Here is a 24,987-nt window from a genome sequence, read left to right as displayed (position 1 = left end):
GCTTAGGTACTTATTCCTAAATACTAGGCAAAAACTTGAGCTAACTGTAGCCGATGGGGGATTTGGCCACCAGCAAGGGATGCTCATCTTGTTTTTTGTGCCTAGTGTGGGAGGTGGCGCTATAACCGTTATGGTCAAGATTACTTACTGGGCTATGTCCTTCAGTGAATGGAAGAGAAATAAACATTTACAGGCTGTCTATGCAGCTGTGTGTGCATCATTTGCAGGGGATAACACAACTCAAATTATGGTAAATTGAGTGAACGTTTTAATTTAACACAGTTGCTGTGTTTACTACTGTGTTTGCTTGGTCTTGCTCTTTGTCATTTTTACAATAAAACATTTGTAATACATTAAAGTAAGTATTCTGAACGGAATATCTAAACTTAATAATTAAAACAGTGGATGGTTCGCCCCAGGGATCCAGGAGACCAAGTGAATGTAGCAGGTGGCCAGTAGACGGGGAGGGTAGCAGGTGGGATCCCACCCTCTAGTCCCCACATGCCCCCCCTCCCCCTTCTTCTTTATGTATTCCCCCCCCCTCCCTATTCTGTCTTCTTTTTCTTCTCTTGATACAATCTGAGCCCTATAACTGGATGGACGTGGTGCTTGGTTTGGGTGGTAATGTCCGATACTGAGCCACATGTCCCTAGCCACAGATGAGGACAAGTGGGTAAAGATAAACTAATATATCTAGGCTTTCGCAGGTGGTTCTGGAAAGATTCTGAAACAGTAATAAACTATCCTGAGAGGAGTCATATTGAACTGAGGAGCATATAAACCCTAGAGCATTGACCAAATTCTTTTTATTACGCAAACAAGATACATATAGAACTTGAGTTTTTGCTGGATAATTGCTATACTCCGAACATGTGATTTATTGCTTGGAAAACTTCAATTGGAAACTGTTACCCAATTTATTACATTGTTGTATTGGTACACTATGTTGTATTTTTCTTGAAATACATAATAAAATCTTTATGAAACAAAAAAAAATCATTTAAACAGTACAATCATATATTAAGATATTCTAGAACAAACACCTGAAGAATTTTATTGATGTTGTCAATAGTTGAAGAATCTAGGTTTTCTTCGTTATCTTCAAATGTGTGCCAAACAGCTGGAAAGGGTGACGGAATAAGGTGCAGGACTGAAACACCTGTAACAAAAAAACAAAAGTTAGTTTATCTTTCATAATTAGTAAGCAAGTGGGTAACACTGCAACTTTGCAGATCAAACAGCCAGAGGCTGTGCCCCCAAAAGGGTTTTGAAAGAATGGAAACATCTGGGAATGACCAAATGATTATTTAAAATGGCCATCCTGAAAACCATCATCTCTATAAGCTTTATTAAAATGACCGTCCTTGTGAATGCTTTATCAATGATGATTGAATAAGCAAGGGCACAGATGCAGTGCTTCAAAGTTGCTTCCCATTTCTGAAAACTCACAGGCATAACCCAATATACTTGTGTACAACACTATGTCATATTCATGTAGCCCTCTGCATGTTCCTAATGAATGTCACCCTGTTGTTAAAGGTTGACGCACACAGACAAGATATTTAAGAGGAAATTCACTTCCCCCAGCTTGTTTTCTTTGTAACCCCCATTAAATGTCATGGTCACTTGTCTTCAATTCACATATTCACAAGCCTAGAAGGTACACCATTGCCCTACTGTGATCCATTGTTCAGGTGTCACAGCCTAGGTCCCGTCCTGCTGTCTTGGTCCTTCTCAGTGATCATGAGTCAGCTGCCTTAGCCAGATTTAGGCAGCTGGCCCGTGATGACGTGCACCAGCTCTGCCCATGGCCACTGTGTGTCCCTACTCCTGCAGCCTCCTGGGATGTGTGATTGGGGATTTTCCAGTAGTATGGATGCGTCATTATCACCTAGTCAAGAAAGTCCAAAATGAGGGACAAATGAGGAGAAAAGAAGGACAGAGGGACTTTGTTCCAAATCAGGGACAGTCCCTCAAAATCAAGGTTAGTTGGGGGCTATGTATACTTACTTAATGCAAACTTTTTTACTGTATGGTCCTAAATCAGCAAACACCCTATAGAAGTATGCTTATGCATACATGCCCATCTTCTTATCATTTGTCTTCCAAACTAGGATAGGTGTTCTCTGAAGTTTATGTGCAGCATGCATTCTTTGCTTTGTTGAATATATTCTGTGCTATGTGAGGTTTGTACATGTTCTGTGCTGTGTATGCTGTGTTGTATGTGCCTTGTGCTGTGTATACTGTCAGCTGTAAATGGACCCATCCTCTTCATTTGTTTTCAGAATTCTATGATTCCAGAGTGACTGGGTTCCAGTGTGTGTCTTGTGCTGCGTGCTGTAAATGGGCCCACTCCCTTCACTTTCTCTGACTGTTGTATTTTCAGAGTGAGTGGATGGAAGACACAGGTTATTTAATCTTATTCATAATATAAGTGATGAGGAATTCACCTTCACAGAGTCCTCCCAAATAAAATCACTGTGTTAACTTGCTGCATTTTGGTCACAATCAGATGCAAGAACCTTTTCAGTGGTATAAATATCCCAAATTACCTTGCACACACACTTCACAATAAGCTGAAAGCATAAAGCGCTGATCTCAAAGAGGAATAATTACCCAACTATACACTATAAAGTAAATGCTGTAACAATGCAAAAACCTAAGAAATATTCCTCATGAATCAATCACAAATATTCAATATATTAAAAATACAACATAAATAAGCGTGTTTAGCGCTAACAATACCAGACATTAAAGTGCATATGTGCAATATTGCAATGTTGTTTATCTGCTAACATGTCAATGAAAAAGCTTCATGGGTAAAACAAATTAGAATTTTGAAAAAGGGCATATAGAGATATTGTCTGTATGACCACTGCTAATCCTGAACTCCCTTTGGGAAGACATGTTAGGGATCATCACCAGAGTACTTTTCCCCGGATCCAGTTTCTCATTCTGGACCGGACCCATCCCAATCCCGGGGGGGGATTGGAACAAGCTCCTACTCCAGCGTGAGACACGCTGGGTTGCGGAGCTTGGGGCGCTCTTCCCCCCAAGGCCTTAACAGCCAGCTTAGCTACCAGCCCTTTTTAGAGGGATTTTCGTTAGGGGGCTGTGATAAAGAATGATCTGAGATCTGTTCCTAAGGATAATTATAATGTATATGTGATGTCTTCAGGATAGGACAAACATGTCTAAATAGCCACCCTGTCTGTTTTGCATCTATTGTTAAATCCTTGTTCTGATGCAATGGGCCACCATTCTCCTAATGTCACACATGCTAATCTGTCATGATACCTCCTAATGCTGAGATATTGATATTGCTGATATCTATTAATATGTATGCTCTGCCTGTGATTTCACTTCCTGTGGGCCATGTTTATTCAGTGATATGCTGCGATTCAGCCCATATGCCATGGGCCCATAGGTCATGGGGTGGCGCTGTGCACCTAGAGTCTGAGGGATCCTATTTTAACCTCGCTATGCAGTCTCTTTTTTCCTGTGTTGTATGCCTCCTTCTAACATGGCAATCTCTCCCATTCTGATGATGTGGACTCCTCATCGGATTCGTCATCAATGACGCGTACGCATCATTGGTGACACGCACGCTCACTTCCGTGGTGTCTGTACTAGCATATAGAGCTCAGGATCTGCATGATGCAGATGCTGCTGCTCTGAGCCGACAGTTTGCCATGATTTTGGTCTTCTCCAAGGATAAGGTATACATTTCCTACTTTCTCACATACTCCCTTGGTCATATAGAACATATGTATGTCTATGATACTGGGTGATGGGGATCTTTGGCAAATATACTGAGGTATATTTACATCTCCACATTGGGGTATTTTCTATCTTTCTTTAGAAATCACCCTCTTGTCCCCGCTGACCATTGCCAGCTTTCTTCAGCAATACGAGCCTTTAGACCTTGGCGTTTATTTCTCTGCTGGCTGCAAGTTGGGGTTTCTCTTCTCTGGGATCCTTGTGAGGAGCATTTGAGGCCTCGGCATGCCTCAATCAGGGAAGCATCAAAGTAGGAGCACTGCGACTCTGGTGCCAACAGAACTCTTGCTGCTGATTTTATTTATGGCAAGTGAAGTGTAGGCTATCTTGTTGGTATGTCAACTGTTTATAAATTTTTAACATCATCCTTATTTTTGTATCCCCGTGTATGGTCTTAAATGGTTGCTATATTTTGTTATAGAGTGCTACAAATACATGATCTCTCCTATGAAAATGCCCCTGAAGAAAGGATTCTTTATCCAAAATTTTTCATTTGTAACAAAACATATAAACAATAATAAGAAAAGGAATAAACCTGTATTAGAATAGAGAACAAGTCTAGCCGACAGCCCTTATCAAATAAATCAAATAAACCAAATAAATAAATTATAATAGTATGAAAAACTAAGGAACTTCATAGCTTCCAACACCTCCCCCCTCTCCCCCCCCAGGATCCCCCTATCAAACCAGGCCTACCCTTGTAGATCATAATGCCTAAACTAAACAGGAAAGCAATCAACATACTTGGGTGTACAAGTAAAGGTTGTCCAATGGCTCCAAGTATCTTGAAATTCCTCCTCTCTTCCACAGAGAGATGCTGTCATATTTTCCATTGTCCTAATTTCATCTATTCTAGAAAACCAATGTTTCAAAGATGGTGTGACAGCACACTTCCACAAGTCATACATTGCCCGAACAGCATTTAGCCTGTGAGCTATCAGCGATTTTTTACATTGACGAAGGGGCAACACATTTAGGTGCAAGAGATCCCAAAGGGTCCGAACCAAGGTCAACTAATGTCAATGGTTTAATCATGTTCCTCACTTCCTTCCAAAACGGTGTAAGTAAAGGGCACAGCCAAAAAATGTGTAATAATGTCCCTGGCTCTTTATTACAACGCCAGCATAACTTGGAGGTTTGCGGATAAAGTTTATTAAGTAACACGGGAACCCTGTACCACCTGACTGATAACTTCTATCCCTGTTCTTGAAAGCAGCTTGCTATAGAAGATTTGTGGGCCAGTAAATTAATCCTATTAATTTGCTGTCTTGTAAGAGAAATTTGTAGGTCCGCCTCCCATCGACGTATGTACGAAGGGATATGACCTTCTGGAGGCTCAATGATTTGTTAATACAAAAGTGACAGCAAGTGTGGTACATGGTACATGTTTCCCTTCCTCACATAGGTGCTCAAACAATGTCAGTGGCCTAACACATATTTCCGCATCCAGTATAGACCTTAAGTAATGTGACAATTGGAAGGCTGACCAAAAGCTCAGAGGGGCTATGAAAGGGCAGATAGATCTAGAAAAGACATCCAGCCCTGTGGGGTAGCGAAATGCATGCAACTTGTTATGCCTAGTTCTACCAACCCCCGGAGCTGTTTATTGTCTAGCCCAGGCGTAAAATCTGGATTCTGAATCACCGGTGTTAATTAGGATGGATAAGGAGAAAGGCCTTCTCTCAAATGATGGGAAGTGCAGTTCCTGAACAGCTGGAGGGCCATAGTTTGAAGACCCCTTGTCTAGGGGGTACCTGGATCGTGTAACAAACCTGTTCAGTTTGTTTTGGGTGTCAGTAGATTGACATTGGACATCCCCTATCTGTGGCAAAGGCCTTAAAAAAACTCAACACTGGAAAGCCCATTTTCCTGGATCCAGATACTGGTAAGATTGTAATTTTCCACACCTGACATGTGAACTGCAGATAAGGCCGAAACATGAAATTCTTTCCAAGAGAAGATAAAGTCTGCTTCCCTATGAATGTAGCAACCTCTGATGCATCCTTGATTACTGATGTAGGCCACTGCCATGGCATTATCTGACTGGATCTGTCTGGGTGTCTGTACAACAGAGGGGTCCAGCATTGAAAAGACAACCAAATGATCTTAGTTCAGGGATATTGAAGGTGGGCTTCCTCTGATGACCAAGTCCCCTGTACAGAGAGAATGAACAGGACTGGACATCTGTTGTGATAACCCCTTTCTATGACTACTTAGGAATGGGTTTCCCTAACTCCAATGCTAGGTTGGAAATTCACCACGCTAGGGAGAGACTGGCTTTGAAGGTCAGAAGCATGGTAATGTCCAAGGACCGAGTTCATTTGTCCCAAGATTCTGAGTTGGAATGGTCTGGGGTAAAAATGGCACAGGCTCCAAGGAAGCAACTATAAAACGAAAGATTCACACGTAAACATGAATTGAGAGCTTCCTCTGGGCCCAGGGGTCAGTACAAGGATTTAGGCTGTACCTTTTAAGACTGAGAAAAACCCACCGCCCTTGCCTTGGAAGCAACAGTGAGTGACCAGCTGACCACTGTTCACCTTTAACCGCTTCAATACAGGGCATTTATACACCCTTCCTGCCCAGACCAATTTTTAGCTTTCAGCGCTCTCACACTTTGAATGACAATTACTCAGTCATGCAACACTGTACCCAAACAAAATTTTTATAATTTTTTTTCATACAAATAGAGCTTTCTTTTGGTGGTATTTAATCACCACTGGGTTTTTTAGTTTTTGTGACATACGTGAAAAAAGAGCGAAAATTTCAAAAAAATTAAAAAAAAAAAAACTGGGAGAGATTAATTAGGGAGAGGGTAGCAGTAGCGGAAGAACAATATATTAATAATCCGACAGCCGATACACTTAAGAACTGGATAGAGGAGCAACCCAATTACCGCTTAGTAACCCTCTGGAAGTCTGAAAACAAATACCTTTTCCAGAAACAAGCTGCCTTTGGAGAGGGGGAAACTGTGGGCCGTATGTTGGCGCAACTGGTTAGAGCAAACTCCCCCACCTCGGTGGTACCCACGATTACTCACGATTACCATAGAGGATGGAAGAGTGACCTCGTATACTCCAGAAATAGTGGGCAAGTTCAAAGTTTATTATGAGCATCTATATAGCTCTCGGCAGAACGAGACGGGGGAGGAAATGGATAGTTTTTTTCAGGGTCTGAGTCTCCCCTTCCTTTCTGAGATGGATAGAGCAGAGCTGGACCGCTCCATAACCCTAGAGGAGATGCAGCGGATCACTAATGAGATGGCAAGGCAGAAATCCCCGGGCCCAGATGGCCTCCCTGCTGAGGTATACCGCCATTATGGTAAGGTATTGCTCCCCGAGCTGTTGAGGGTATTGAATTGCTCGCTAGCAACGGAAGCGCTGCCCCCATCAATGATGGACTCCACTATAATCACCATACATAAGGAGGGTAAAGACCCACTTGATGTTGCCTCATATAGGCCTATTGCTCTGTTGAACACAGATATGAAAATCCTTGCAAAGGTCTTGGCGGCTAGGTTGAACAAAGACATAGCGAAACTCATCCACCCCGACCAAACGGGCATTATACCCAGCAGAACAACTAGCACAAATATAAGGTGGCTATATTTGAATCTTCAGGTTCCAAAGGTTGGGGGCAGAGAGGGGGCCATTCTGTCACTGGACCCTGCCAAGGCCTTTGACAGCTTAGAATGGCAGTACCTATGGAGGGCATTGGAGGCAGTCCAACTTGGACTGGGCTTCATCAACTGGGTCAAAATGCTTTATAGAGCACCAGAGGCCAGAGTAAGGGTAAATAATGAACAATGTGATAAATTTAGTTTGGGGAGGGGGACGAGACAGGGATGTCCCCTTTCACCCCTCCTCTTTGCCATTGCCCTCAGAGCCTCTGACCAGGTGAGGGGCTTTAAAAGAGGTGATTTGGAGGAAAAACTTGCATTATATGCAGACGACCTCCTGTTATTCCTTGGAGGATAGATTCAGTCAAATTTCCAGGTTAAAGACAAACTGAGCAAAATCTAGCTTGTTACCTGTAGATCCCTTGGAAGGCCCCCTTCAAGAGGAGGTGTCCCAGATCCAAGTGGTTAATAAATTTAAATACCTGGGCACAAATATCACCAGAGACCCTCAACTTTATACCTCACACAACATTGACCCATTATCGGCCAAATTTAGGAGCAAAATAAAAGTGCGGGAACGCCTTCCACTATCTGTGGCAGGCTGCTGTAACCTAATCAAAATGATTAGGCGATGCGACAGCTTCTTTATGTATTACATAACTCCCCAATCTGGCTTCACAAACAGTGGTTCCAAAGGATAGATATTTTGTTCAGAGAATTGATCTGGAAGGGTGGCTCAGCAAAAATTCGATTAACTACCCTGCAGCTCAGAAATCGGAAGGAGGAGTAGCGCTTCCGCACCCCTTTTCCAGGAAAAGTTATTTCTTGGCGTCTCAACTCCACCAGCATATAGCGGGGTGCATTCTAGCAGGCCAAGAAGCAGGCAGAAAGATATCCCTACAAAATACCCCACATGATTCAATATCGGCAGCTCTGGAGGAGGGATTCTTTCCCTCAGGACTCCCTACTCTGAATCTAATGAGTATAGGGTATAGTAAAAAGAATTTTGAAATATAGAGGCCTCGCGGAGTATACCCCCCGTGGGAGAACAGCAAACTGGGAGAACTACAAAAAATGGGGGTAGAAAAGGAATGGGAGAGATGTGGTATAAAATACATTACTCAGCTATACCTAGATGGCATTTTGAAAACCTTCCAGGAACTAAGAGACCAATACGCCCTGCCGAATAACTCTTTCTTCAGATATTAACAGGTCAGGCATGCACTGGTCGAACAGTTCAGAGGGAGCTCCCTAGAATGGAACACAATTCCTGTTCTTCAAAACTAATTAATGCAGAGTCAGGGAAAGGGTTCATCTCAAAAATATATCCACATATCAATAAGGGGAATATGGGAGGGAGGGAATCCCCTTTGTATAGGAGAAAATGGGAAAAAGACATGGGAAACATCCCTGAATTGCAAAGGAACAGAATTCTGGAACTGGCCCTACTGGTCTCGCTGTCCCCCTCTCAGAGGATGTCACATCTGTTCTTGCTATATAGAACCTATTATACCCCTCGAAAACTTTGCCAGTTCAGCCGCCGGCCAGACTCAAGATGCCCTAGGTGTGGGGAGTTAGAGGCGGATGTGTACCATATGTTTTGGAGATGCCCGAAGTTGTTCAGTTACTGGATGGGTGTGACTGGTATTATCAACTGGACGTATGGAACCTCCACTGAGTTGGTGGAGGTAAAACATTGCCTACTAGGTTTACTGGAGGGAGCGAGATACTCAGGAAACAGTCATCTAGCAGTTATGAGATGCCTATTCCAAGCTAGGAACCTGATCGCCCGGCTTAATTCTCAAGAAGAAATCGGTATATCTAAAGCAAGGAGCACTAAAGAAATATGACTTGGAAACCATGGTGGGAAGCAAAAGGGATTTATCCATAAATTTTATTAGCGTAGAGAGACACGCAAATAACAGGCAGTGACCCAAAAGAAAATAGATCCTGAGAGATTGCAAGATGAGCGAATGAGAGGAATGGATGGAGTTGTGAGAGTGAAGTGAATGGGCTGGGAATCGAGAAACAAATAGAACCTTAGACGGGCCCCTTTACAGGATGCCCACTCTACTCAAGAACTTCCCATAACGTGCCCATTTTATCATCCATATTGCCTATTTAAGGAGTGGGAAGCACTGGAGAGGGAGATTGGGTCCTGGGGGTAATGTCTGTTTTTACACTATGTGTTACTATTTTTTAAAAAACTTCAATAAAGAAATAAAGTTTAAAAAAAGAAAATTTAGAAAAAAAAACACCTTTTTTTTAGTTTCTATGATAAAATTTTGCAAATAAGTCATTTTTGTTCATAAATTTGGGCCAAAATTTATACTGCTACAATTCTTTGGTAAAAATAACCCAAATTAGTGGATATTATTTAGTCTCTGTGGAAGTTACAGAGTCTACAGGCTATGGTGCAAATCACTGAAAATTGATCACACCTGATGCACTGACGGCCTATCTCATTTCTTGAGGCCCTAAAATGTCCCCTTTTTGAAAAATAGACAGTAAAAGGTATCTAGTAAGAGGCATGGTGAATTTTTTTCTCACAATTCTTAGGAAAATTAAGAATTTTTTTTCACAAAATTGTCATAATAAGTTATTTCTCACACACACCATATGCATACTTCCAATTACACCCCAAAATACATTCTGCTACTCCTTTCGAGTATGGCGATACTATATGTGTGAGACTTTTACACAGCCTGGCCACACAGAGAGGTCCAACATGCAGGGAGCACCATCAGGGGTTCTAGGAGCATAAATTACACCTTTAATTTCCTAACGATCTATTACATTTGTGAAGGCCCTGGAGCACTAAGACAGTGGAATTTCCCACAAAATGACCCCATTTTAGAAAGCAAACACCCCAACATCTATTCTATGAGGCATAATGAGTCTTTTGAAAGGTTCATTTTTTTCCACAAGTTTTCGGAAAACTTGGAAAGAAAATTAAAACTTTTTTTTTTACACAAAGTGGTCAGTTTATAAGGTATTTCTAACTCAAAGCATGTATATAGCAAAATTGACACCCCAAAACACATTCTGCTACTTCTCCTGAGTATGGCGATACCATATGTGTGAGACTTTTACACAGCCTGGCCACATACAGAGGCCCAACATGCAGAGAGCACCGTCAGGCGTTCTTGGAGCATAAATTACACCTCTAATTTCCTAACGACCTATTACATTTTGAAGGCCCTGGAGCACCAGGACAATGGAATTACCCACAAAATGACCCCATTTTGAAAAACAAACACCCCAACGTATATTCTATGAGGCATTATGAGTCTTTTGAAAAGTAAATTTTTTTACACAAGTCTTCAGAAAACGTGGAAAGAAAATGAAAATCTTTTTTTTTTTTTACACAAAGTTGTCAATTTATAAGATATTTCTAACACATAGCATGTATATAGCAAAAATCACAGCCCAAAACACATTCTGCTACTCCTCCTGAGTATGGCTATACCACATGTGTGAGACTTCTACACAGCCTGGCCACATACAGAGGCCCAACACTGAAGTAGTACCTTCAGGCGTTCTAGGAGCATAAATTACACATCTCATTTCATTCCTACCTATCACACTTTTGAAGGTCCTTGAGCACCAGGACCATGGAATTACCCACAAAATGTCCCCATTTTAGAAAGCAAACACCCCAACATATATTCTATGAGGAATGGGCTGCAGGTAGGTACTCGGGTACTCTGATGGGCTGGAGACAGGTACTCGGTTACACTGATGGGCTGGTGACAGGTACTCGGTTACTCTGATGGGCTGGTGACAGGTACTCAGGTACTCTGATGGGTTGGAGATAGGTACTCGGGTACTCTGATGGCCTGGTGACAGGTACTTGGGTACTCTGATGGCCTGGTGACAGGTACTCTGGTACTCTTATGGCCTGGAGACAGATACTCGGGTACTCTGATGGCTTGGTGACAAGTACTCGGGTACTCTGATGGGCTACAGATAATTACTCGGGTACTCTGATGGGCTGGTGACTGGTACTCGGGTACTCAGATGGGCAGTGACAGATACTCAGATGAGCTGTGACAGGTACTCAGATGGACTGTGACAGGTACTCAGATGAACTGTGACAGATACTCAGATGGGCTGTGACAGGTGCTCAGGTACTCGTGTACTCAGATGAACTGTGACAGGTACTCGGGTACTCAGATGGACTGACAGGTACTCAGATGGTCTGTGACAGGTACTCAGATGGACTGTGACAGGTACTCGGGTACTCAGGTACTCAGATGAACTGTGACAGGTACACAGGTACTCGGGTACTCAGATGAACTGTGACAGGTACTCAGGTACTCGGGTACTCAGATGGACTGTGACAGGTACTCAGGTACTCAGATGAACTGTGACAGGTACTAAGGTACTCAGATGGGCTGTGACAGGTACTCGGGTGCTCAGATGGACTGTGACAGGTACTCAGATGGGCTGTGAAAAGGTACTAGGGTACTCAGATGGGCTGTGACAGGTACTCAGGTACTCAGATGGGCTGTGACAGGTACTCAGGTACTCGGGTACTCAGATGGGCTGTGACAGGTACTTTGATGGGTGGTGACAGGTACTTTGATGGCTGGTGACAGGTACTTTGATGGCTGGTGACAGGTCCTCTTTATTGGGGGGGCAATCAGTGTGTGTTGGTGTACACTGTAAGCGGTAACGAGCTGTTACCGCAATCTCCTTCTCACACATGATCGGTGTGTGAGGAGGGAACCCGGTAACATCTTGTTACCGCGGTTTGTTGACATTCTGTGACCGGCTGTGATTGGACACAGCCGGTCACGTGGTAAAGAGACAATTTTATTGGCTCTTTATTGCGATCGGGGTTGGGCTATGTCATGGTGACAAGCCTCAGCCCCGATCACAGCTCTGCCAGCGCCCGTGGGCAGTACATGTGCCCGGCTGTGATTGGACACAGCCGGTCACGTGGTAATGAGCCATTTTTTATTGGCTCTTTACACGGATCTGGGATGGGCTGTGTCCGAGGGACACACCTCATCCTCGATCACCGCAGGAGCGGCGAGAAGCCGAGGACATCATATGACACCCGCCCAGGATGGGAGATTCCATCTGCGGACGTCATATGACTATAGCCCGGTATTGAAGTGGTTAAAACACCCGGGTCAACACACCACCAGTGCTTGTGATAGTATTTGTTTGCTCCTGCTTAACCCATTTGATATCTTCCCCAAGTATACTGTGTATGATCCAGCTTGTTCTGACCCTGCTCTTCCTCGCTGCTGAATTGGTACCGTTTGAACTCTGATCTACTTGTTTGTGATCCGGCTTGTTCTGACCCTACTCATCCCTGCTGCTGATTGGTACCATTTGAACTCTTATCTACATGTGTGTTACCTGACTTGTCTAGACTATGCTTTTGCCTGACCCTTCTGTGTTACCAGATTCATCATTACAAGATGACTGTCCTGACCTGCTTCCTGCTGCACACCAGTCTCTTGCTGTTCCACCTACATCTGCAGTGGTGCACCACAAGTACCAGCCAACCCGCTCTCATTACCGTCCTGCTCATGGTATGTGCTCTTGTTTACTGACCTTTCTGCAAATCAGCACATCTGAACAGTTTTACCTGCTATCTAACTCCTGGCCTGACACCAGCATGAGAATGAAAGGACAGAAGTTTGTCCTGAGGTAGGAAGATCCTGATCAGTGTTGCATCTAGGTTCTGGTTCAGGTAGGAAGTGACAACTTAGAAGGGAAACTTTCTTAAATAGAATACTCTTGGGCAGAACGGGGAGGAGTAAAAATGTTCTCTGTGTGAGTTCCCAAGGTCCCATGATGGACAGGATCTGCCAAAGAGTGGATGGAGAAGTTCTAGGATGGTTTATAGACTTTATCGGACTACATGCTGAATATACCTTAGAATAATTCAGGCTGCACGAATGCTAAGAAGGAGTGTAAATCGCTAATACAGGTATCTACAGTATGATATAATTTGGATGGGAAGAAGTCTTTGTAACTGGTGTTTCATCCTGATCCAATGCCTCAGAAGGCAAAGGAGCCTGTCATTTCCTCCTTGGGCATTCAAGGGTAAAATCAAATACTAATTTAGGAGGCATGGTTGAAAGGACTGTGACCCCTTTTATTAATGGCCTCAATAAGGTCAAAAATCTTGCCCACTCTGATATTGTGACAGAAAATACTTCCCTAGATAGAAAAGAAGAACCTGTGTGGCTGATGAGCCAGCCAAATGGTCAGAGAAAAACTGGGAACCAGAGTGGGGGCAACCCTTCAGAGGAAAGGGTAATTGGGCCCGAGTGGATGAACTACCACCCCTAATAGAGCTGAAAGCTGAGCCTGAGCTAGCAGATCCATATGCCCCCTTATCCCTATGCATATAATTAAAATTAAAGCTCTACAAAAGGGAAAATGGCGCTGTTCAAAATATTATTATATTAGAAAAAAACTATGTTTAAATTCAATACTGTGAATATTGCCAACACTCCATATAAAGTGAATGGTGCTTCAATAAATAAATATATGTATAAAACACAAATATAAACTAAAGTATAAAAAATATATAAATATAAAAGTGTAAAAAATATATATATGACAATAATACTTCAGCACATCAAAAATAAAAAAGTGACAAGTGCTTAGTGCTGCGTGACTCAATCCCTGAAAATGTATATATATGTATGTGAACTCAAATGAACATGTTGAAAAAACAACAACAAATCCAAAAAACATTTACCGTGTGCTGCTTCTGCACACAACCAAAATAAAGTGACATGTGCGAATTACAAAGTGATGAGTCCCAAAAAAAATATATATATATAATCTGTATGTGTATATGATTATACACTATTAAATAGCAGTCTGTGAACAGTGATCCGTGCACAAATAAAATAAAGGTGACTCTCCAGTAGGGATGAGCTTCGCGTTCGAGTCAAACCCATGTTCGACTCGAACATCGGCTGTTCGATCGTTCGCCGAATTGCGAACGTTATGGGCCGTTCGCGCCAAATTCGTGTGGCACGTCACGGCCCATAATTCACTGCAGCATCGCAGTGCATTGCTGGCTGATGATTGCCCAAGCATGCACTATGACCCGCATGCTTGGCCAATCACAGCGCCGTCAGTAGAGAGAGCTGTAATTGGCAAAGCCAGGGTGGCTTTGGCCAATTATGGCTCAGGGGGTTAGAACACGCCCCACACTATATAAGGCCGCCTGCAAGGCGGCCCTGTGTAGTGTGTTCCAGTCTTGTTACAGTATTTACAGCTGGTGTTCTTTTGATCCTATTAGTACCACAGTCAGGCAGCTAGACTATTTAGAGTTAGTGTAGTGCGTCCTCCTCACAGTGTTCAGTTAAAGCTACAAGTTAATTTAGTGTGACCTCTGCACAGTGTTCAGCTAAAGCTACAAGTTAGGGTAGTGCGTCCTCCTCACAGTGTTCAGCTAAAGCTACAAGTTGGTGTAGTGCATCCTCCTCACAGTGTTCAGATAAAACTACAAGTTAGTGTAGTGCGACCTCTGCACAGTGTTCAGCTAAAACTACAAGTTAGTGTAGTGCGACCTCTGCACAGTGTTCAGCTAAAGCTACAAGTTAGTGTAGTGCGTCCTCTGAACAGTGTTCAGCTAAAACTACAAGTTAGTGTAGTGGGACCTCTGCACAGTGTTCAGATAAAGCTACAAGTTAGTGTAGTGCATCCTCTGAACAGTGTTCAGCTAAAGCTACAAGTTAGTTTAGTGTGACCGCTGCACAGTGTTCAGCTAAAGCTACAAGTTAGGGTAGTGCATCCTCCTCACAGTGTTCAGCTAAAGCTACAAGTTAGTTTAGTGTGACCTCTGCACAGTGTTCAGCTAAAGCTACAAGTTAGAGTAGTGCCTCCTCCTCACAGTGTTCAGCTAAAGCTACAAGTTAGTTTAATGTGACCTCTGCACAGTGTTCAGCTAAAGCTACAAGTTGGTGTAGTGCGTCCTCCTCACAGTGTTCAACTAAAACTACAAGTTAGTGTAGTGCGACCTCTGCACAGTGTTCAGCTAAAGCTACAAGTTAGTGTAGTGCGTCCTCCTCACAGTGTTCAGCTAAAACTACAAGTTAGTATAGTGCGACCTCTGCACAGTGTTCAGCTAAAGCTACAAGTTAGTGTAGTGCGTCCTCCTCACAGTGTTCAACTAAAACTACAAGTTAGTGTAGTGCGACCTCTGCACAGTGTTCAGCTAAAGCTACAAGTTAGTGTAGTGCGTCCTCTGAACAGTGTTCAGCTAAAACTACAAGTTAGTATAGTGCGACCTCTGCACAGTGTTCAGCTAAAGCTACAAGTTAGTGTAGTGCGTCCTCTGAACAGTGTTCAGCTAAAACTACAAGTTAGTATAGTGCGACCTCTGCACAGTGTTCAGCTAAAGCTACAAGTTAGTGTAGTGCGTCCTCCTCACAGTGTTCAACTAAAACTACAAGTTAGTGTAGTGCGACCTCTGCACAATGTTCAGCTAAAGCTACAAGTTAGTGTAGTGCGTCCTCTGAACAGTGTTCAGCTAAAACTACAAGTTAGTATAGTGCGACCTCTGCACAGTGTTCAGCTAAAGCTACAAGTTAGTGTAGTGCGTCCTCTGAACAGTGTTCAGCTAAAACTACAAGTTAGTATAGTGCGACCTCTGCACAGTGTTCAGCTAAAGCTACAAGTTAGTGTAGTGCGTCCTCCTCACAGTGTTCAACTAAAACTACAAGTTAGTGTAGTGCGACCTCTGCACAGTGTTCAGCTAAAGCTACAAGTTAGTGTAGTGCGTCCTCTGAACAGTGTTCAGCTAAAACTACAAGTTAGTATAGTGCGACCTCTGCACAGTGTTCAGCTAAAGCTACAAGTTAGTGTAGTGCGTCCTCTGAACAGTGTTCAGCTAAAACTACAAGTTAGTGTAGTGCGACCTCTGCACAGTGTTCAGCTAAAGCTACAAGTTAGTGTAGTGCGTCCTCTGAGCAGTGTTCAGCTAAAACTACAAGTTAGTGTAGTGCGACCTCTGCACAGTGTTCAGCTAAAGCTACAAGTTAATGTAGGGCCTCCTCTGAACAGTGTTCAGCTAAAACTACAAGTTAGTATAGTGCGACCTCTGCACAGTGTTCAGCTAAAGCTACAAGTTAGTGTAGTGCGTCCTCTGAACAGTGTTCAGCTAAAGCTACAAGTTAGTGTAGTGCATCCTCCTCACAGTGTTCAGCTAAAACTACAAGTTAGTGTAGTGTGAGCTCTGCACAGTGTTCAGCTAAAGCTACCTGTCGAAGGCTGGTGGTGTTTTCCTGATCCTATCACTACCGCAGGCAGCTAAATAAGCTACAAGTTAGTTTTTTGCGAGCTCTGCACAGTGTTCACCTAAAGCTACCTGTAGAAGGTTGGTGGTGTTTTCCTGATCCTATCACTACCGCAGGCAGCTAAATAAGCTACAAGTTAGTTTTTTGCGAGCTCTGCACAGTGTTCACCTAAAGCTACCTGTAGAAGGTTGGTGGTGTTTTCCTGATCCTATCACTACCGCAGGCAGCTAAATAAGCTACAAGTTGGTGTAGTGCGTCCTCCTCACAGTGTTCAGCTAAAACTACAAGTTAGTGTAGTGCGACCTCTGCACAGTGTTCAGCTAAAGCTACAAGTTAGTGTAGTGCGTCCTCCTCACAGTGTTCAGCTAAAACTACAAGTTAGTGTAGTGCGACCTCTGCACAGTGTTCAGCTAAAGCTACAAGTTAGTGTAGTGCGTCCTCCTCACAGTGTTCAGCTAAAACTACAAGTTAGTGTAGTGCGACCTCTGCACAGTGTTCAGATAAAGCTACAAGTTAGTGTAGTGCATCCTCTGAACAGTGTTCAGCTAAAGCTACAAGTTAGTTTAGTGTGACCTCTGCACAGTGTTCAGCTAAAGCTACAAGTTAGGGTAGTGCCTCCTCCTCACAGTGTTCAGCTAAAGCTACAAGTTACAAAGAAATAGGGGAATAGAAGCGGGACTTTGCATGAGGCATGTGGGTGAGTATATTGGACTGAATGGGGCGTGTAGTGATGTAAATAATGGAAAATATAAATAGATATAATCTCAACCAATAGTAGTGTAGAGTAATCATGGTATAAAAAGTTTTAATGGTATAAAAAGTTTTAATTATATAGGTACTTGAACCAGATACAATCATAAAAGTACATATTTGAGACCATAGTAAAACATGTTGACAATAGTATATAAACAGACAAGGTTCATGTATAGATTATACAGTTACAAGAAAATATATGCATTGTGCAGTATAAAGATGCATCAATAGATCTAAACTCAACGCGTTTCTTGGCTTAAAACCAATCGTCAGGAGTCTGATGCTATGTAACTGTGTGAAAACAATTGGATATCTGTTAGTGTATGAGCAGATGTTTGTGAGAAAGATATACTGAAAATGTGATTTTCTGTATACTCACAAGTTATGCAGTTATAAGCGATGATCTCAATATTACAGTACGGTATTGGTCTGCGTCCATAGAGTCTCCCCCGGGGTTGAGGCAGAGAGCACACCCCATAGAACCGTCAGCCACGGCAGCCCAAGTGACACAGGCACCCATGAATGTCGGCAGGCAGGGACATCTGGTGAGGCAGGTGGATGTGAGTGAGCTGGGGAGAAAAAATATATGTGTGGAAAATGTGTGAGCTGGTCAATGAGGAGTGATAAGAATGGAATGGGTGGAAAAACATAACGTAGCCTGAGTGTGTAGAGAAAAACAAGGACAGGACAGGTATGAGAGTGATGAGTGCAACAGGGTATGTGTGCAGCAGTAGGGCCATAGCTGTGATGGATGAACCAGTGTGATGGAATGTGAGGAAATACCTGTATGGTGAGTGCCAAGCCGGACCAGATGTCACACGTGCATGACGGGATCACAGGTAGGCTGGTCACAGGCTGCCTTATATTGCCGCAGGTCAGAGGCGCGCTCCCGCCAACGTCGTGCGCGGGCGTGATGACGCGGTAAGGGGAGGGAGGGATAGCCAATCAATGCGGCCACCCGTCAGCCCGTACTACGCCTGAGCCCGGAGATGGAGAACCTCTTGTTCATTGACTGATCTCAATGCAAGAGTCTTATTAATATATAATCCTTTGTATATATATCCTGATTCTCTATAACTGCATCTGCATATCGATTTTATAAAGTACCTATCATTAGCATTAGTCTCTGCCCTATTCATTGTCCTTTATCTTCCCACCTCTTTTCTTACAATATACTGTTGCAATACAGTACAACATGACTTTGTTTTTTGTTTGTCCCCTTAGTTACATTTATACTCCCTTAATCGTTACATATATGTCTACTACTTGCAACCTTTTTTCCCCCCATTCGGTCCTGCTATTTCCCCTATTGACACCTAGGACCAATCCAGCGTCTGCTCTCTTTTTTATTTTTTCAATTTTATTTCTTTTATATTTTTTTATTTATTTTGATTTCCTTTAGTCAGATAACTACTGATTCAATTCAGGGCTAAAGTTTTTGTTAATTTTGTTTTTTGTTTTTTTGTTTTCTCTCTAGCCAGACAAATAACTGATTTAATTCAGGGCTAAAGTTTTTTATTTGTAATTATTTATATAATTTTGTTGCTTCCCTTTAGTCAGACAAACACTGATTTAATTCAGGGCTAAAGTTGTTTATAATTTATATTTTATACTTCCTTGCACAGCAGTTGTATCCTGTGCAATGATTGTATATGTTACTTCATTGCTTTCCTTGTTATATTGACCCTATTCTAGGGAAATAAAGGCCTGCTGTTGCCTTTGCCTCTGCACTCATTCTTGAGCTGTTTTGGTTCTCCCTTTCTCTCTCATCTCTACAATTGCCATTTATTTACTTTCCATACACTTGTGACGCTGGGATCTGTCCTGTTTACTCCCCGGGGTTGCGACGCGCCCAGCCCAGGATCCATCACCCTCAGATCCATGATGTGGGTGGGCCCTGGCCTCGGCGCATCGGCGTCATGCCTCCCACGTCCCGTTCGCGGCATCCATGCCGCCGCATACGGGACGCTAAGTGGTTCTCCATCTCCGGGCTCAGGCGTAGTACGGGCTGACGGGTGGCCGCATTGATTGGCTATCCCTCCCTCCCCTTACCGCGTCATCACGCCCGCGCACGACGTTGGCGGGAGCGCGCCTCTGACTTGCGGCAATATAAGGCAGCCTGTGACCAGCCTACCTGTGATCCCGTCATGCACGTGTGACATCTGGTCCGGCTTGGCACTCACCATACAGGTATTTCCTCACATTCCATCACACTGGTTCATCCATCACAGCTATGGCCCTACTGCTGCACACATACCCTGTTCCACTCATCACTCTCATACCTGTCCTGTCCTTGTTTTTCTCTACACACTCAGGCTACGTTATGTTTTTCCACCCATTCCATTCTTATCACTCCTCATTGATCAGCTCACACATTTTCCACACATATATTTTTTCTCCCCAGCTCACTCACATCCACCTGCCTCACCAGATGTCCCTGCCTGCCGACATTCATGGGTGCCTGTGTCACTTGGGCTGCCGTGGCTGACGGTTCTATGGGGTGTGCTCTCTGCCTCAACCCAGGGGGAGACTCTATGGACCCAGACCAATACCGTACTGTAATATTGAGATCATCGCTTATAACTGCATAACTTGTGAGTATACAGAAAATCACATTTTCAGTATATCTTTCTCACAAACATCTGCTCATACACTAACAGATATCCAATTGTTTTCACACAGTTACATAGCATCAGACTCCTGACGATTGGTTTTAAGCCAAGAAACGCGTTGAGTTTAGATCTATTGATGCATCTTTATACTGCACAATGCATATGTTTTCTTGTAACTGTATAATCTATACATGAACCTTGTCTGTTTATATACTATTGTCAACATGTTTTACTATGGTCTCAAATATGTACTTTTATGATTGTATCTGGTTCAAGTACCTATGTAATTAAAACTTTTTATACCATTAAAACTTTTTATACCATGATTACTCTACACTACTATTGGTTGAGATTATATCTATTTATATTTTCCATTATTTACATCACTACACGCCCCATTCAGTCCAATATACTCACCCACATGCCTCATGCAAAGTCCCGCTTCTATTCCCCTATTTCTTTGTATCTATTGGGATGGAGGCATGTTGGTGCTCTCTGCAACAAATTATGTGGATAGGTCACAACCCCCTTTTTGATGTAAAGCTACAAGTTAGTTTAGTGTGACCTCTGCACAGTGTTCAGCTAAAGCTACAAGTTAGGGTAGTGCCTCCTCCTCACAGTGTTCAGCTAAAGCTACAAGTTAGTTTAGTGTGACCTCTGCACAGTGTTCAGCTAAAGCTACAAGTTGGTGTAGTGCGTCCTCCTCACAGTGTTCAACTAAAACTACAAGTTAGTGTAGTGCGACCTCTGCACAGTGTTCAGCTAAAGCTACAAGTTAGTGTAGTGCGTCCTCTGAACAGTGTTCAGCTAAAACTACAAGTTAGTATAGTGCGACCTCTGCACAGTGTTCAGCTAAAGCTACAAGTTAGTGTAGTGCGTCCTCCTCTCAGTGTTCAGCTAAAACTACAAGTTAGTGTAGTGCGACCTCTGCACAGTGTTCAGCTAAAGCTACAAGTTAGTGTAGTGCATCCTCTGAGCAGTGTTCAGCTAAAACTACAAGTTAGTGTAGTGCGACCTCTGCACAGTGTTCAGCTAAAGCTACAAGTTAATGTAGTGCCTCCTCTGAACAGTGTTCAGCTAAAACTACAAGTTAGTATAGTGCGACCTCTGCACAGTGTTCAGCTAAAGCTACAAGTTAGTGTAGTGCGTCCTCTGAACAGTGTTCAGCTAAAGCTACAACTTAGTGTAGTGCATCCTCCTCACAGTGTTCAGCTAAAACTACAAGTTAGTGTAGTGCGAGCTCTGCACAGTGTTCAGCTAAAGCTACCTGTCGAAGGTTGGTGGTGTTTTCCTGATCCTATCACTACCGCAGGCAGCTAAATAAGCTACAAGTTAGTTTTTTCCGAGCTCTGCACAGTGTTCACCTAAAGCTACCTGTAGAAGGTTGGTGGTGTTTTCCTGATCCTATCACTACCGCAGGCAGCTAAATAAGCTACAAGTTAGTTTTTTGCGAGCTCTGCACAGTGTTCACCTAAAGCTACCTGTAGAAGGTTGGTGGTGTTTTCCTGATCCTATCACTACCGCAGGCAGCTAAATAAGCTACAAGTTGGTGTAGTGCGTCCTCCTCACAGTGTTCAGCTAAAACTACAAGTTAGTGTAGTGCGACCTCTGCACAGTGTTCAGCTAAAGCTACAAGTTAGTGTAGTGCGTCCTCCTCACAGTGTTCAGCTAAAACTACAAGTTAGTGTAGTGCGACCTCTGCACAGTGTTCAGCTAAAGCTACAAGTTAGTGTAGTGCGTCCTCTGAACAGTGTTAAGCTAAAACTACAAGTTAGTGTAGTGCGACCTTTGCACAGTGTTCAGCTAAAGCTACAAGTTAGTGTAGTGCGTCCTCTGAACAGTGTTCAGCTAAAGCTACAAGTTAGTGTAGTGCATCCTCCTCACAGTGTTCAGCTAAAACTACAAGTTAGTGTAGTGCGAGCTCTGCACAGTGTTCAGCTAAAGCTACCTGTCAAAGGTTGGTGGTGTTTTCCTGATCCTATCACTGCCGCAGGCAGCTAAATAAGCTACAAGTTAGTTTTTTGCGAGCTCTGCACAGTGTTCACCTAAAGCTACCTGTAGAAGGTTGGTGGTGTTTTCCTGATCCTATCACTACCGCAGGCAGCTAAATAAGCTACAAGTTAGTTTTTTGCCAGCTCAGCACAGTGTTCAGCTAAAGCTACCTGTAGAAGGTTGGTGGTGTTTTTCTGATCCTATCACTACCGCAGGCAGCTAAATAAGCTACAAGTTAGTTTTTTTGCGAGCTCTGCACAGTGTTCACCTAAAGCTACCTGTCGAAGGTTGGTGGTGTTTTCCTGATTTTATCACTACCGCAGGCAGCTAAATAAGCTACAAGTTAGTTTTTTGCGAGCTCTGCACAGTGTTCACCTAAAGCTACCTGTAGAAGGTTGGTGGTGTTTTCCTGATCCTATCACTACCGCAGGCAGCTAAATAAGCTACAAGTTAGTTTTTTGCGAGCTCTGCACAGTGTTCACCTAAAGCTACCTGTAGAAGGTTGGTGGTGTTTTCCTGATCCTATCACTACCGCAGGCAGCTAAATAAGCTACAAGTTAGTTTTTTGCGAGCTCTGCACAGTGTTCACCTAAAGCTACCTGAAGAAGGTTGGTGGTGTTTTCCTGATCCTATCACTACCGCAGGCAGCTAAATAAGCTACAAGTTAGTTTTTTGCGAGCTCTGCACAGTGTTCACCTAAAGCTACCTGTCGAAGGTTGGTGGTGTTTTCCTGATCCTATCACTACCGCAGGCAGCTAAATAAGCTACAAGTTAGATTTTTGCAAGCTCTGCACAGTGTTCAGCTAAAGCTACCTGTAGAAGGTTGGTGGTGTTCTCATACTACAGGCAGGCAGTTGATTTTTCTAGCTGCAGTATCAGTATATATATATATATATATATATATATATATATATATATATATATCCCAGCTTAGTGCAGCTACAGGCCATTAGTATGGCTGGAAGGCCAACAAGGAGAGGCAGACAGTCACAAGCCAATAAAAGAGGGCAAGCAGGCTCTGTGTCTAGAGGCAACAGTGCTGGTCGTGGAGACGGTGCATCCTCATCAGCACGTGGCCGTGGGACACGCTTGGCCTTTTTTTCGGCAGCTGGCCGTGTTGAGCCGCAACATGAGGAAGACTTGGTCGAGTGGATGACCAAGCCATCCTCATCCTCCTCATCCTCTTTCACCCATGCTCAGGGTATTTTGTCTGGCAAAGCAGCTGCCAACGCGTCCTCTTCCCTCGGCTCAATGGCATCAGTGACTCCTTCCCTAGCCCCACCAGGTTCTCCTGAGGAGTCCCTCGAACTGTTTGACCACAGTGTTGGGTACATGCTCCAGGAGGATGCCCAGCGTTTAGAAGGCTCTGATGATGATACTGAGCTAGATGAAGGCAGTAATGTGAGCACGGACAGAGGGGGTGCCCAAGAAGGACAACAATCTGGCAGTCATGCTCCCCCTGCTGCAGCATACTGCCAGGTTTGCTCCAGTGATGAGGAGGGAGGGGATGATGAGGTCACTGACTCAATGTGGGTGCCTGATAGGAGAGAGGAGGAGGAGGAGGCACATCACCAACGAGGCAGGATGCCCTCCAGGGGCCAGCCTAAGGGCAGCACACTGACTTTATCACACCCCAAAGCTCCCCATGTGCAGGGCGCTGCTGTCTCTGTGTGTTATTCCAAAAGTTCTTTGGTGTGGGCCTTTTTTGAGACGAGTGCATCAGATCGCACCGCTGCTATTTGCAACATCTCGCGTGGTCAAAACATCTCCCGCTTGGGCACCACATGCTTGACCAGACATATGTTGACCTGCCATGCAGTTCGTTGACAAGCGTATCTAAAAGACCCACACCAAAGAACAAAGAGGACCTCTCCTTGCTCCTCATCAGCTGAGATCTCCAACCCCACTATACCTTCAGTCCTCTCTGAGACCTGCACTGAGAGGAATGAAGGTGTAGAATTAGGTGTGTCACAGCCAAGTACTTATGGGCAACCTGCTTTTGGTACACCGACGTCAGATTGTAACAGGGAAATTTCCCTGCCCCAGCTGCTGCACCACCGAAAGAAGTTCGCTCCCAGCCATCCACATGCCCAGCGGTTGAATGCTAGCTTGGCAAAATTGCTAGCACTTCAACTGCTGCCTTTTCAGTTGGTAGACTCTGCCCCCTTCCGTGAGTTTGTGGAATGTGCGGTTCTTCAGTGGCAGGTACCCAAACACCACTTTTTCTCACGGAAGACGATTCCTGCTCACTACCGGCATGTGGAAGGCAATGTCTTGGCCTCGCTGGACAGGGCGGTCAGCGGTAAGGTGCATATTACCGCTGACTCATGCTCCAGCAGGCATGGACAGGGACGTTACCTAAGTTTCACTGCGCATTGGGTGACTCTGCTGGCAGCTGGGAAGGATGCAGGACAAGGTGCAGTAGTGTTGGAGGTTGTTCCACCACCACGCCTCCAAAATGCCACTAATAATGATTGTGACACACCTCTCTCCTCCACACCCTCCTCTTCTTCTTCCTCCATGGCCTCTTCCTGTGGTTTGTCCTTGGAATCAGCAGTGCTCCGTAGGCGTTCAAGGGGCTACGCAAGTATACAGGTCAAAAGATGCCATGCGGTGCTTGAGCTGGTGTGCTTGGGGGACAGGAGCCACACTGGGGCAGAGGTTCTGTCAGCTCTGCAGGGGCAGGTTCAGAGGTGGTTGACGCCACGCCAACTTAAGGCAGGAATGGTGGTTTGCGACAATGGCACCAACCTCCTCTCTGCCCTCCAACAGTGACAAATGACCCATGTGCCCTGTTTGGCTCACGTCCTTAACTTGGTGATGCAGCGGGTCTTGGGCAGGTACCTGGGCTTACAGGATGTCCTGAGACAGGCCAGGAAAGTCTGTGTGCATTTCCGCCGGTCATATAATGCCAGTGCTCGGCTGGCAGACCTCCAAAAGGAGTTTAACC

General features: G+C 44.1%; 1 protein-coding gene across 1 annotated transcript in view; it reads right to left on the bottom strand.

The window, feature by feature from the left end:
* Positions 1 to 789: 789 nt before the first annotated feature.
* QPCT (glutaminyl-peptide cyclotransferase) overlaps positions 790 to 24,987 on the bottom strand; it is a 425,195-nt gene continuing 400,997 nt past the window's right edge. Inside the window, exon 7 of the mRNA XM_073627561.1 lies at positions 790 to 1,159. Coding sequence (XP_073483662.1) covers positions 1,014 to 1,159 — 146 coding nt within the window. The 3' untranslated portion in view covers positions 790 to 1,013. The remainder of the gene's footprint in view (positions 1,160 to 24,987) is intronic.

This window comes from Aquarana catesbeiana, linkage group LG04 (assembly GCF_042186555.1).
Source record: "Aquarana catesbeiana isolate 2022-GZ linkage group LG04, ASM4218655v1, whole genome shotgun sequence".
Lineage (NCBI taxonomy): Eukaryota > Metazoa > Chordata > Amphibia > Anura > Ranidae > Aquarana > Aquarana catesbeiana.
The sequence above is the reverse complement of the archived record's forward strand: the minus strand, read 5'-3'. Positions and strand labels throughout refer to the sequence as shown.